This window comes from Anastrepha obliqua, chromosome 4, assembly GCF_027943255.1.
Source record: "Anastrepha obliqua isolate idAnaObli1 chromosome 4, idAnaObli1_1.0, whole genome shotgun sequence".
Lineage (NCBI taxonomy): Eukaryota > Metazoa > Arthropoda > Insecta > Diptera > Tephritidae > Anastrepha > Anastrepha obliqua.
In genome coordinates this window covers 100330563-100346315 of record NC_072895.1, presented here as the reverse complement: position 1 = coordinate 100346315, position 15753 = coordinate 100330563, and the positions used below count along the sequence as shown (strand labels likewise).

At 32.9% G+C, this 15753-nt stretch overlaps 1 protein-coding gene across 5 annotated transcripts; it reads right to left on the bottom strand.

Moving 5' to 3' along the window:
- Positions 1-250: 250 nt before the first annotated feature.
- LOC129246122 (fas apoptotic inhibitory molecule 1) lies at positions 251-15068 on the bottom strand. 5 transcript variants are annotated; one of them, XM_054884684.1, is made up of 4 exons: positions 14821-15068; positions 1088-1334; positions 661-933; positions 251-576 (listed from the first exon to the last, which is right to left on the bottom strand). In XM_054884684.1, the coding sequence occupies exons 2-4, from the start codon at positions 1289-1291 to the stop codon at positions 385-387; spliced, it is 669 nt and encodes a 222-aa protein (XP_054740659.1). In that variant the 5' UTR covers positions 1292-1334; positions 14821-15068; the 3' UTR covers positions 251-384. The 5 variants fall into 5 exon arrangements, with proteins under 5 accessions (XP_054740659.1, XP_054740660.1, XP_054740658.1 ...); XM_054884685.1 differs by lacking the exon at positions 14821-15068 and adding an exon at positions 1628-1740; XM_054884683.1 differs by lacking the exon at positions 14821-15068 and adding an exon at positions 1534-1638.
- Between the last annotated feature and the right edge of the window lie 685 nt (positions 15069-15753).

Here is a 15753-nt window from a genome sequence, read left to right as displayed (position 1 = left end):
AATCTTCCTTTTCATCTCTAGTTTTACGATAGACGTTAGAGCCGAGGTTTACTTGCAACATTTCGGATAGCATAGATTTTACCGTATCAGTTTCGCAAGTACATTTTTTGAAACAGAATTGGATTTTCAGTTCGACAATCCAGCAGATCATTAGAAGATTGGAAGTAAAGCTTGCTGTGCTACAGAATACACTTCTGTGCGTATATCCCCTCAAATAATTATTTCACTCTAAATCATCTTATAAAAGAAGTTTGCAGTGCCTATTCACAATTTATTTATACATATCACTCACTTTTAATTAAAACTCATACATTTTTAGCACATTGCGAGAACTTCTCCGTTCATATAATTTTTTAACTTAGACATAAAATAATAAAATCAACTTTAAGTTGGCGATAAGATTGAGATTCGCTCTTGCATAATTTCCAATATCTTAGCCTCAGGTACGATTTCACCATTCGCTAGTAGAGTGTGCGTCAATCCATCTAATTTATTGCCACTTGAACGCGCCTGCAATACGAAATCGATGCCATTCTCGTTAAACTTGGTATCCGTACCACCATCAACGAATTCGCCCTGTGAATTCAAAATAATTGTAAATTATTCAGCATGGCTGCGCTCTCAGCAAGTGGATACAGAGTTTAAATTTCCCCTACTCACCGTTTCTCCTCTCAACTGATCGTTCACATACAAATTGATCGTGTCCAATTCCAACATTATGCGATAGTCGATATCATCGACGGTGACCAGCCACAGGCGATAATGTTTGGTCAGCTCGTCGGTGTACTGTTCATGCGGCTTGCCGTCGATATATAGTGAGTAGTCATATCTGAAACCAGGTGCCGGATCTACGCGTATAATGCAACGCGCTTGGTCTATATAAAATGAATCTTCGCCAACCAATTTGAACATCCAATCGCGGCGCAAGACTTCCTGGAAATATTGTGATCACATGAGGAAATCATTATAAACGAATGCCCAGCACTGTTTGGCTGAAGTTACGGATGAAAGAGAGTGCTTGTAAAAAAGCACCAGTTTTTCTTTCTTTATTTTTTATTATCTGTATATCTGCCTTTGTTTTTCTCACCTTCCCGTTAACCCATATCATGCGTCGACCCGTGGTAGTTCCATGTTCTAGCTCGATACGATACATTTTTCCATTTATTGGCGCACACCACTTGGCCACTATATTATTTTTGTTGTAACGCTTTTCTTCCGGTATGTGGTCGAGTGTCATAATTGGTTCGTTCGGCAGGTTCTCCAATCTCAGCGATGGCGAAAGGAAGGACATTTTAGTGCAAAGTTCTCAAATGCGCTTTAGCTTTAACAATAATCTGGAAAGGTATAGGGAACCAAATGAAGTGATTAATGATTTTAGTTTATAAAATATTTATTGTTTTAATTTTATATACAGCCGTCGTCAGTATAATAGCACAGCGACATTTTGTCAAGTTTTGACTATTAACTTATTTTTATATATGTATTTTTGATAAAAACATAGTCCATACTACAACAAAAACTATATAACTCAACGTAGCAAATCCTGTATAAAATTAAAAAAACAACAATTAAAAAAATCAACAAATTTTCATAACGTTAAACTTTTTAGTCAGAATTATAAGAATACTTTGAATACGCAGTTTTATAGCCTATTTAATTTTAGCTTAATAATGCGAAAGTCTCAAGTGGTTAGAAATTGGCATGCATTTTTGATTTTTTGCTTTAAAGCTCCCAGTTTACAGCTCGCAGTTTACAGTTCACAGGGAACTGGAAAGAATAAATGGAAGTACCTTTTGGAATAAAATAGTGAAAATAGAGAGGAAGAGGAGATTAAGGGTGTTCTCAAAATTGGTTTTGAAAATTTGACTCAAAAACAAAAAAAAGAAAAACATTTTTTGGGAAAAAATTCACATTTGAAAATTTTTCTTAAAAATCTGAAATTTTCTGTTTTGAATATTTGACTAAATTTTGACGAAAAAATTGTTTAGGAAAAAATTCACATTTGAAAATTTTTCTTAAAAATCTAGAATTTTCTGGAATTAAAAAAAAAAAATCAATTTGGAAAATTCGATCCAATTTTAGAAAATAATTGTTTGGGAAATAATTCACATATGAAAATTTTTGTTAAAAATCTGGAATTTTCTGTTTGGAATATTTGACTAAATTTTGGTGAAAAAATTGTTTAGAAAAAAATTCACATTTGAAAATTTTTCTTAAAAATCTGTTTTGAAAATTCGATCCAATTTTGGGAAATAATTCACATATGAAAATTTTTCTTAAAAATCTGGAATTTTCTGTTTTGAATATTTGACTAAATTTTGGAGAAAAAATTGTTTAGGAAAAAATTCACATTTGAAATTTTTTTTTAAAAATCTAGAATTTTCTGGAATTTAAAAAAAATTTCAGTTTTGAAAATTCGATCCAATTTTGGAAAATAATTCACATATGAAAATTTTTCTTAAACATCTGGAACTTTCTGTTTTGAAAATTCGATCCAATTTTGGAAAATAATTGTTTGGAAAATAATTCACATATGAAAATTTTCTCAAAAATATGTGGTTTACTTTAAGCTAAATTTGATAGCTAAAATAGTCGGGTATAAAATTTAAAATTTTTTTTCTGGGGGGGAAAAAAATTCAGTTTTGAAAATTTTACTTAATTGTGGAAAAAAGTGTTTGGGAATAAATTCGCATTTGAAAATTTTTCTCAAAAATCAGGAATTATCTTTTAGCCAAATTTGATAACGAAAATATTCAGCTATCCAACACAAAATATTAAATTTATATTGTAGCTTAACAGAATTTTAACATTTCAATTCAAGCATACGCCTATCTTCTTCAAAAAAACAAAAAAAAAAAAAAAATACTGCTCTTTGAAATAAGTTTTTTAAAGTAAAATATTCAGCATCCACTCACAAAATTTAAATCATATAGCTCAGCAGAATTTTTACCATTTCTATGCACACATTCTCCCATCTTCTTTAAAAAGAAAAAAAAATTCTTAACTGTTACTATTAACAAAACGCACGAACTTATGGACTGACCTGATAGGAGCTAAAGACCCGTTTAACGTTTTAACGTCACGATTTATTAAATGTAATAACAAAGTAGCATAAGGTTGCAGAATAATAGTGGAAAGTGATAACGGATAAACATAGTGGAGAATTAAGGTTGCACTTAACATAGCATATAATCTAACATTAACTTTGAAATAAGTTTTTTTTTAAGTTGTTTCGAAAGTCCTTCTCAGGTTTGAAAAAAAAACAAAATTATTTGGAAAATGCATTTTTGAAATTTTTGCTTGAAATAAGTAATTTCGAAAACCGTTCTCAGTTTTAACAAATTTTATGTGGCTAAATGCACTTTTGAAAACTCTTCCAAAAATATGACATTTTTTTTTAGTCTAATTCGATACCTAACATATTTCGCTATACACTCATAAAATCTGAAAGTTTTAGCTCAGCAGAATCTAAGCATTTCTGTTCACATACTCTTCAAAACACAAAAATAAATGAAATACTAAGCTTTGACTTTTTTTTTTTTGAAAAAAGTATTTTCGGTATCCTTTGTCAGTTTTGAAAACAAAAATAATTCTTTGGGAAAATATCCATTTTTCAAAATTTTTTTGAAATGCATATAATATATGAATTTTAGCATTTTAATTCCCACATTCTCACATTGTGGAAAGAATAATGAGATGGCGCGATCGTGGTCCCGTTACTTTGCGCTCAGCGAATTTGACAATGAGTTACGTGGTTTTAACTCCAGTATGGCCAGATTACCATTTTCGCAACTTGATTTGGCATTTTTTTTTTGTTATTTAGTCTCGGAGTTTTAGTTCTTTCTTCATGACATATTTCTAGCCTGTTCTAATTAAAATGTAATGTTTATAATTTTGTAAAATATACATTTTTTAAAAATTAGTTCAATAATTCACTCAGTTTTATTTAGCTTTACTTTTTTTAACATCTGGTGGCATTGCCCCCGATTGCAGTTGTTGTTGGCGTTCTTCTGTTTTCAGCAGTCAAATCTCTCTCTCGCTACTGCAGTGTTGCCTAGCTTTGGATATAAAAACGCGCTAAAATGCCCATTTAAAGAAAATAAAATACCGGATTTTTATTGACTTACTTAAAGAACTTTGTATGCGTGACAAATTGTCTTTAAAATGTGCGTTTTTTTAAATAAATGTGTTAATTTATAAGTTTTTGTTAAGGGAACGAAATTTTTGCTATATTTGAGGTTATGTAAAAATGTCAGTATGGTTTCTTAAGTGATTTCTGGTATTTTCTGGCTTATTTTTACAATGAATACACCTCTTGATGCCCTATGTCCCACAAAGGATTGATGGCCGGAAGAAACGATTACACCGCTATGGTTTTAATCCGCATTCAGTAAATTCAAACGCCTTTTAAAATGTGTAGAAAGATTTTCAATCTCAAGAAGAGTTGAGAGAGGGACATTTAATATTCTTGCATAACCTTAAAAGGAGCAAAAAATTAAATTTAAACTTTCAAAATATCATACTTTATAAGAATCAACAAATTTGCATTAGCTCTAAAATCTTCTCAGAGTGACTTTTTTAACCTTCTTTTGTATAATAATACAGTTTTTTTTAACTTAAAGATTCGGTAGCTTTAAATTAAAAAAAAGAAACAAACACGAATTTATAAAAAAAGCACTAAATTTATTGCGGAGAGCAAATTGTTGGCAACACTGCACAACTCGAAAAAACGCGACCTCACGCACTCTCTGATGGGCGCAATCTTATTTCTATCACTCTTGACATTCTCATATCGTCTTCAACAAGCAACAAAAAATATTACTGAACTTGGAAGTAAGGTGTTTTACTTCGAAACTTATAGCTCAATAGAATTTTGAACAAATCTATTCCAACATTCTCCCACCTTTTTCAAAAAAAAAAAAAAACTAATAAAAATTCAGAACTTAAACCAAAAAAAAATTATGTTGAAAAAGCACTTTTAAAAATTTGTTTCAAAAGTTTGAATTTTTTCGAAGCCAATTTCGACAGCTAAAATATTCAGCCATCTGCTCAGAAAATTCGAAATTTGCAGCTCAGCAGAATGTTTAATACGGTCTTCCTCAAAACGTTTCTCGTTCTTCTTCTTCTTCAAAAAAAACAAAAAAAAAAACAAATACCTAGCTTTCAAATAAGTTTTGTTTGACAATAAATAGTGTCGAAAATTTTTCTGGTTAAAAAAAAAAATAAAAAATTATGTGGAAAAATGCATTTTTGGCAAATATATTAATTTTATTTTTTTTAATTTATAGCTCAACAGAGTTTTCAGCAATTCAATTCACACACTCTTTCTTCTTCTGCAAAAAATATTAAAAATTATAGAACTTTAAAATTTTTTTGGGGAAACATGAATTTTTAATTTTTTTTACAAAAATATCAAATTTTTTTCTTAGCCAAATTCGATAGCAACAATTTTCAGCTATACACTCATAAAATAATAAGCTTAAATCTTAAATCTCGATTCACATACTCCCCATTCTTCTATAATAAAAAAAAATTAATGATTGAATTCTGACACACGTTTTTTTAGTTTCGAAAATATTTTTCAGTTTTGAAAACAAATTACAATTTTTTTGGGGGAAAATGCATGTTTGAAATTTTGTTCCAAAAATATGAATTTTTTGGTAGCCAAATTCATAGCCCGGTAGACTTCAAGCGAATGTATTAAAAGAGGTATCGGTAAATCAGCTGATTTGTTTTTTTTTTCTTTCGACGTGTCCATGTGGCTGTCAGTCCAGAATGAAACAAGGCGAATTCATTCTTTGTTTTCTACTTCGCCAATACTTTGCTTTGAAAATCAATCGTACGAAAATATTGTTTAATGAATGCGCCTTGGTAGAATTTAAGCAACGCCTTTCCCCACTTATACGAAATTTTCGCAATGGTCTAATTATTTGTAACACATTCTACTCTTTTTCTTCTTCTTTTTCTAAAAAAAATTATTTTAGGGAATTGTCTCTCAGATATATGAATAATTTTATTCCATACCAAATGGTTAAATAAATTACTCTTAAAATTATGAATTAAAAATAAATAGATCAAAAAATTAGATTTTTTTTCAGATATTTGAAACGATTTAAGAAATAAATAAAAAAATATTTTTTTAGATAAATCAAAAGCTTGAAAAATAAAATACTCATTTCTGGCCAAGACAGTTTCAGTAAATTAGGAAAAGTTAATTATTTCATCTAGAAAGAAATTAATCCTAATTTTGTCAGATTTTGGAAATTGTGACTGTCGTGTTTTTCGGTTGATAAAAGTCAATTTTGAAACATGTAATTTTTTTTACAAATATTGAAAAATGTCAGTGTCTCTAGTTTCTTAGCAAAGTCACTATGTTTAGTAAAATGACGAAACTTCAACATATTTTTGTTCATGATAGCTTAATACTTGAAAAAGTTATGAGCACCGGAGCCCAGGGACGCATTTGTAATATTTTATTATTACCGTATTACAATCCTCAAGCCATATACCATTTTCAAAAATCGGCTTGCCAACCTGAGAGCAGTAAGTTCTCACTTAAGGGATTAGGGATAGTCAGAGGCCCGAAAAAATTATGATATTCAATAATTATTTTTTGCTAGTCAATTGATTTATTTTACAGAAATAAAAACATAGCATTACTATATCATGCTTCGACTTGACTTTAGCAAAATTTCAACAAAAAAAATTAATAATTGTAAGAGTTATCACTGTTTGTGTGGAGCCCGTTTCTCCAGAAGTCGCTTGCGGTGATCATCACAAGTCCTTGGAGATTCATCTAAAATCAATCGAAGAAGAGAAATTAGTTTTTTTAATAGATAATCTTGTGCCTGATCGAAGCTTTTTTTTCAAAACTAACAATATGGCGGCCTCAGGAAATATTTTCCAGATTTTCGAGAGAGAAACCGACAATTAATTGTTTAAAAAAAATAGAAATTTTTGAAAAAAAATCCTTCGATCAGGCACGAATTTTGTATATTTTTCAAAAGCAGTATACATTTTATTGAAATCTACCTAGCGGTTTTTAAGTTACAGTGATCACCAGTTCAAAAAACATAGTTTTGAAAAATTCTTATTTAAAGTTTTGCAAACGCTCCGGAGGGCTCGAGCACCCTTTGTTCATTGTTGAATGACTCGAAAAGATATTTTTAAGATATTATACTTAAAAAAAAATGCAATAAAAAAATCCAATTTATTGAAAATTTTGAATACCCCTAATCGCTTAATGGTACATCAATGGACATCTCGCGCAGGGCTAAACGCCGGAAAACGAACATGGTACTTTTTACCAGGAAGTACAAGGTCCCGACGTGGAACCTCCCGAAGCTGGGCAACAACGAATTACTTCTCAAAATCAAGGTACCTTGGAGTAATACTAGATAGTAAATTGCTGTGGAAGCACAATGTTGAAGAAAGGGTGAAAAAGGGCAGTAATGCGTTGTACGCATGTAAAAGAATGCTGGGCGTTACTTGGGGTCTATCACCCTCTCAGATGCACTGGTGCTACATGGCAGTAGTTATACCGATATTATTGTATTGGGCCTTAGTATGGTGGGCTGCGGCAAGAAAACTGGCATACTTAATGCCACTGGAAAGGATTCAACGACTCGCTGCTCAGTGCATAACAGGAGCGATGAAAACCACTCCAACGGCGGCGCTGAAAATGATACTCAGCATGCCACCTATTGACCTTATGGCGAAAAACCTGGCAGCGAAATCCGCGAGGAGATTAGTGGCTGCTGGGGTATTCACCTGCAGAACCTTCGGTCACAGCTCAATAGGAAAGTGGAGCTCAGGTTGCACAGACTACATGACTCCGTACTTTAATTGGGAGAGAAGGTTTCGTACTACAATTGAAGAGGAGGGATGGCATAAAGGCATGAAGCCTGGCCATAGTACTTTTCACATCTATGAAGACGGCTCTTAAACTTTAGACGGAGTGTGAGCAGGTATTTACTGCTCAAAACTAGGGATAAAGCAGCCTATCAAGCTGCCAGACCACAGCAGTATTTTCCAATCGGAAGTTTTTCCTGTGGGGAAAGCCGCAGAGCTAGCCTACACTAGAACAAGAAAGAACTCAACAATTAATATGTATATACGTGGACAGTCAAGCAGCAATAAAAGCATTAAACTCATATTGTATTAAGTCCAAAAATGTTCGACAGAGCAGGGAGGCCATAGAAAGGCAAGCCGCTAAAAGTAGGCTGCATATCTATCGGGTACCTGGTCACAAAGGCATTATGGGGAACGAAATAGTAGATGAGATAGCAAAAAGTGCTGTTAGATTACCATTTCAACAAAATAAGGGCATCCCAAACACATACTAAATACAACGTACAATGAAATGGACGACTATATGAAAAAGCGAATGGAAGCTAGGTGGACTAATCTTAACACATGCAAAATGGCAACTAACGCCAAAAAACTAACTCAATTCGTACTTACGCTCTCGCGAAAGAACTGCAGAACTATCATAGGTATGTTAACAGGTCATAATCTATTGGCTGCACATGCGTACAAGATAGGGACAAATGCAGGAAATGCAGAGAGGATGTTGAGGAAATTTTAGAACACCTTCTGTACGTTTGTCCGGCATTATTAAAAACGCTTTTAAAATGCCTGGGAGCCCCACTGTTTGAGGGTCTGGAGGACGTCTCTAAAGCGGATCTCCCAGCTCTGCTTAGATTCGCCAAAAGCGCTGACACACTACATGATGCCCACTTTCGGTATTCATAGAGTGCGTTCTCCATCTGGTATCGCTAGGGACCAAAAGGTCTATGCGTGGCTTATTGTCAACCAGGCTAACTTAACCCCTTAATGATTGGGAAATATTAAAATTTTTTTTTTAATTTTTTGTTTGCATTTTTTCAATACCTCATTTCAATTCTTTTTGAATGGAACTTGCAACATTATCAATCTTACACTACTGAAATAATTTATTTGCGAAAAAATCTGAAAACAATTTTTTTTTTAAATCCAATTTAAAAATAGAAGCATTGAACAATTTAATCATAAAGTTATACTGTTACACAATACATTTCAACACAATTTCCATGTGCTTGAACTTCTTTTCCACCTGTTCGAGTGTTCGATAGTTCAAATCTCTTGTCGGCTTCCTCGTAAAGTAAATATTTTCATATAAAATATTTTGTATCGGCTAATCAACTGTGCAAAAAGCTATTTGCCGTCTAGTCTGTCAATAAAAAAAAGTTGCTCCATAATGTTTTCTTTGGCATTGGTGATTGGCAAAGCGACACTCACACACATACAAGTGTAATCCTTATTATAGTAGTATAATCCTTTGTACTTCTCTACTTTTGTTGTTTGTTTGCTTGTGTATAGAGTTCTTGCAAATGCACAGTAATTGCATACGAACGACACAAATAACTATAAAATCAATAGATATACTGGCAAAAACTCGAATACAAGACAACACAAAAACAAAGTTATATATATTCAGATAATTAAATGATTAGGCAAACATAGGCATTCATTTTACTCATATGAGCTATTGGAAAGATACTCGTGAGCACATATGTATGTATATATATGCGCATATGTAAGTTTGTATGTGATGTGGGAAGGCATACTGCTGTTTAAAAAAAAAACAATTGACAAGAAAAGCGAAGGTTAAGGAAAGCTGGCGGCGTATGTTTTACAGTAAACGGCGCTTAATTACCTCACCCGCCAGTTTCAGCATTTGACATGTGTGGATTTATATTTATTACTGGAAGTATTCCAAAGTGAATAATTTTTATAAAAGACATTTTTAAAACACATTTCAAAGTAGAGAGCGTATTTTTGCGTGACGTAGTAGTGCCATGCGGGATGAGGTGATGTTCTGAAAATGATAGAACAGGTTTTTTCCAAAGGCGTACAATTCACGAACGAGAAAATGGCAAACTTGCAGAGTGTATTTCTGCTATGCTAAAGCTAATCATAAAACCATCTACCGATTTAAGGCGCAAATATGAAAAAAATAAATAAGAAAAAAAAAATATGAAAAGGTCCTAAATTGGAGAAAATTTTGCCAAAATTTTTTTTTTCCAAATATCAAAAAAAAAAAAAAATTTCAATGTCTCTAGTTTCTAGGGAAAATCACTATGTTTAGTAAAATGACGAAACTAAAAAATATTTTTGTTCATGATAGTTTCATAATATTGCCTAAATGACAATTTAAATATAAAAATCTGGTTAGCTGATGGACAAAGGCAGTTAAGATCGAGTTGTTTAAAAGGAAAATGAGCATTAATTAGAAATTTAAGCACAAAACTTAAGGTGATTAAGCGACTAAGGCAGTTAAGTGGGAGGCGATCGAGACGCAGGCATTTTTAATGAATGTTTTGTTTTTTTTTTTTTTGAAAAAAATTGAGATTCACTGAAATACCAACTTTAAAGGCGGTAAAGGAGTGTGCATTTAAGGCGGAGATTTCTTTCCGGAGGTTGAATTAGTTTTAAAGGTGACACACAGATGGCGCTGTTTATCACTTTATCGCGTTGGCGATACTGAATATATATTCATGACAAAGCCTCATCCCTAGGCTTTGTTTATCAATATCTGTTATTTCGCTGAAGTATAAACAACGCAGTGTTTTCGTGCTCCGAGTATGTCAACTTTCGTGCCGTCGAAACGCAATTTGTGGGAAGCTTTGCTTTTCTGCTTCAATTTGAAAAAAAATACAGCCCAAGCTCGTGAATTGCTGCAGGAGGCCTACCCAGACCATACTTCGTCGATTTCAACATGTGAGTACTGGTTTCGACGATTCAAAAGTGGTGATTTTCACACCGAAGACAAGGAGCGTCTTGGCCAGCCCAAAAAGTTCGAGGACGCGGAATTGGGGAATTGGTAAACGAGGACTCGTGCCAAACCCAAGAAGAGCTTGCTGCATCATTGGGCGTTGATAAATCAACCGTTTGCAAGCGTCTAAAAGCGATGGGAATGATCCAAAAGCAAGAACATTGGGTCCCGAACGAGTTGAAGCTGCGCGGCGTCGAACGGCGATTTTTTACGTGCGAATTGCTGATCGAGCGACAAAATCGGAAGGGTTTTTTGCATCGGGTCATGACTGGCGACAAAAAATGGATCCACTACGATAACCCAAAACGCAAAAAATCATGGTGTTTGACCGGCCACGCATCAACGTCGACGGCCAAGCAGAATATTCACGGCAAGAAAATCATGCTCTGCATTTGGTGGGATCAGGTCGGCGTCGTATATTTTGAGCTGCTCCAACCGGGCGAAACAATCACGGGGGATCGTTACCGACTGCAATTGATGCGTTTAAGCCGGGCATTGAAAGAAAAACGGCCGGAAACGGTAAAAAGGCACGACAAGGTTATTTTGAAACATGACAACGCTCGACCGCATGTTGCTCAACCTGTCAAAAAATACCTTGGAACGCTTGGCTGGGAAGTGTTACCCCACCCGCCGTATAGTCCAGACATAGCTCCCTCCGATTATCATTTGTTCCGGCATATGAGTCTCGATTTGGCGGACCAGCGGTTCTCCTCGTACCAGGCTACCAAAATATGGGTTGAGTCATGGATAGCCAAGCAGCGGCCAGAATTTTGGAGAAACGGCATCCGGAAATTGCCCGAAAGATGGGCGAAAGTTGTAGCTAGCGATGGCCAATACTTCGAATAAAATATTGTGTACCGTTTTTTCACAATAAAGCCCCAAATCTTCGAAAAAAACCTTTAAAACTAATTCAGCCTCAGAAAATATTAATTTTTATTATATGCATATTAGGGTGGCACAAAAAAAAAATTATTATAACTTTTTTCTACAGCATCCTTAAGCATAGGGCATAATTTTGGATATTTTTGAAGTGAAATTCAGAGAGGAGCTTAAATAATATCGATCTGTGAAGGTTTTATGCCAAATTTACGTAAAGGTACATTTTTCCTATGGGGTTCAACCCTTCGCGGTCGTATGTCTACTCGCAGCCACCACAGCAAGCAACCATATTCAGTTTATACTGTATTTATTTATAGAATTATTAAATCTTGTGTAACCTTTATAAGCTTATATGTTATGTTGCTCCTTCAACGGAAATGAATTCCGACCGCTTCAACACCCATGTCAAAATTTAGTGCGACCACAAAGGGTTAATTTTAACTTATTATAATAATCTCTATTATAATCATTTAATTAAGCGTTATTATAATAATATCAATTATAATAATTTCTAATTTTTTTTTCGCTATGAAACAAATTTAGGGGGAAACATTAGTCAATTTTTTTTTGTGACCATCCTAATGTAATGCGGCCAATATAATAACACCACGCACAAATTTATACTGACTCCGTTTACATCTGTTTAACTGTTGGGCCGATTCAACTCAAAACAAAATAATAAATTCTTTGATGTTAATGGTTTATTATCATAAGAAAATTATTTGGGTTTTTTCAACAGTTTAAAATACGCTAATTAATTTAAACAAAAAACTTAAAAACTACGCAGTCAAAATAATAGCACTTCAGTTCATTTTTAACAAAAGTTAGTGGTCATTGTTGAAAGAAATAAAAAATTTCACTCAGATATCTTGTAAATAAATTAATTAAATACTTTGTCGCGTGCCCTTTATTTACTATTACCGGGGCACAACGCCTTTCCATGGAATCAACTAAATGCTGGCATCTTTTAACTTTGATGGAATTCCAAATTTTCTGCACAGCCTCCCAGAGCCCTTCAATGCTTGTTGGTTTTATTGTAGATACACCCTTTTTTATGTCCGTCCACAGATTTTCGACAGGGTTCAAATCTGGGGACTGTGCAGGCCACTCCATTACATTGATAGAGTTATCGTTGAACCATTTTTTTTTTCATTTTGCTGGTGTGTTTGGGTCATTGTCTTGCTGGAAGACCCACACCACGCTTTTGATCCAATATATACGACCCACACCTTGAAACGATAAGCAACCCCATACCATAATACTATGGCCTCCATGTTTGATAGTTTTTGCTGTGAATTGTGGCTTGTATTCGCTGTTAGGCGGCCTACGGACAAAACATCTGGAACCCTTTCCACCAAAAAGAACAATTTTGGATTTGTCAGTCCATAGCACATTTCTCCACTTTTAGTTTGGCCAATTTAGATGTGCTTTAGCAAAAGATATCCGTTTAGCAACATGCTTAGAGGAAAGGAGCGGCACTTTTCGAGGACTACAGGCATTGAGGCTGTTGTCTCGAAGTCTGCGGCGAATAGTTTCCACGCTTGCCGGCACATCCAATGTTTTTTTGAGCTCTGTAGCTGTCATAAAGGGATTTGCTTTAGTCGTCCGTACTAACCGTTTTACTATTAAGGATGACAAAACTCGCTTCCTACCACGGGATTCAACTTTTTGCTCATATCTTAGGGCATTTATTATCATGTTATTGGAACAGTCCACCAATTCCCTTATTTGGGAATACGATTTACCCTCCGACACAAATTTTTTTAGTATTATTACACGATTTTATAACAAGTATTTAAAAAAAATTGTATTACCTTCCGTTTTCACTTTTTTTCACAAAACAAAAATAAAAAAGCCTACTGGTGCTATTTTATTAACTGCACAAAATGATAAGTGTTGACAAAAGATCTTTTATAACTGATTAACAGTTACGAAATTTCACAACAAATGCACACACTCTGAGATAGCATAAAAAATGTAACTGTTTTTTACACTCCAAAAAATAATATAGTACATAGGTGCAATTTTTACATCTTTCGAATCAGAATATTGTAACTGGTGCTATTATATTGACCGGCACTGTACATTTTATATAAGTGATATGCTATTTTTAAATTGAATTCGAAGTGTGATTGAAAAATTGATTCATTGAAAAATTTTTTCACAAAAATGGCTAAAGTCTCTTAAAATATGCAAAAAAAAAAATATTTTAAAGCAGCAAATATTTATTTCAATATATAATATAATACATAATTAAAAAAAAATGTTCTTAATATAAACATTTTCTTAATTTAAAATACACAAAATATTAAATGACATACATAAATATCAAATAATTAATATTTAAAATACAAAAAAAAAATATATATTAATTTTTTTTTAAATATTCTTCATTTCCAATTTCCTTAATTTTAAAACATATACATAAATATCAATTAACAAATATTTAAATATTTAAATACATAAAAAAATATTTTTTTTTTTTTAAATATTTTCAATAAGTTCAGCTCAATGCCATTATAAAAATATGAAGCATACGATTTTATATTACTTTATTTATTTCGTCGGCCGATGTTTCAGTTTCAGACTGAGGATGACTAGGAAATAATATTTACAATTTGGCGGCAAAAAACAAGGTAAATAATATTTTTATTTTATAAAAAACTAATAGTATTAATATAAAGATTTTCTTAATTCAAACAAAAAAAAAAAATTAGACAAAATATTTAAATATAAAATAAAAAAATATTTAAATATTAATGAATTAATTATATTTAATTAATTAGGTTTAATTTTAATTATTATTAGTTTATTAAATATAATTAATTAATTAGTTGATATTTAAATTATTTTTATAAATAAATAAATTATATTTAAATAGAAAAAAACATTATTTTCAATAAGTTCAGTTCAAAGCCGCTATAATAAAAATTCAAAATAAAATAAAAATGAAATAAAATGCACAATTTTATATTAAATTATCTATTTGATCGGCTGACCTTTCGACTACAGTTTGTAGATGACTTGAAAATAATATTTACAATTTAACGGCTGAAAGCAAAACCACAAAATTTACTTATAACATTTTAATATGTATTACAATGTATTAAAAAAAAAAAAAATACCGTGTCAGTTGTTTTTAATTTTCTACTTCTTCCAAAGATTTAACAAATTTTTTTTCCAATATCACATTTTCGCCACTCGCACTTAAAGTTTAACAAATTCGAGTTAAAATTACTTTTACACTCTTTTTCTCACAACACCTTTTAACAAATTAAAATTTTTTTCTCAAACACGAAATCTGAAAACTTTCTCTTTGTCTTATTCCTTTTATCGCACTTTGCTCTCTGAATATTCGGAACCGTTCCGTTGAGCCGTCAGTAACGTACTAAAAATGAATGGTCTTTGGTGAAAATATGTTAGCGCCTTACGGTATGCAACAGCGCACACATATGTACGTCCACTAATAAACTATTATTCGCGCTGTTCGATGTCGTCGCCTTCAACCTCTACATATTCCTGTCGTCGTTGCCTTGCATCGACCACGCTAATGGCGGTACTGGCACAATGAAAAGTGGGCGCCAAACTGCTTCAACCAACCGGCAAGCTTCAATACTATAGCGCCGATCTCCACACACATACACACATCGACATTGCTTGTGCTACAACTACTACTACTACTACTACAACGACTGCTCTACTAGGAGTATCATTGTCACAAATGCCAAACTGGCGTGGATATTAAATATATTATTTGCTGCAGTTTTGCCAATCGGAAAAGGCTGACCAAGAATTTTTTGGGAGAAAAAATTTTGCCCACTTGTCCCTTTGTCCACAGTCGTCGAGTAAACGTTTCCCGAGCGACTCGCATTTAGACATATTCAGATAAGAGTCGTCAATCTTATAGCATTCTTCGAGTATTTTTGGGAATTTTGAGTTTTACGCTGTAGGAGGAACAACAACTAAAGCTCGATAGGTCGCACTGAAGTACATAGCTAATCCATATATTAATACGGAGAGCAAACTTTTGTCGTACCTTTTTTTAGTATTTATAGTCA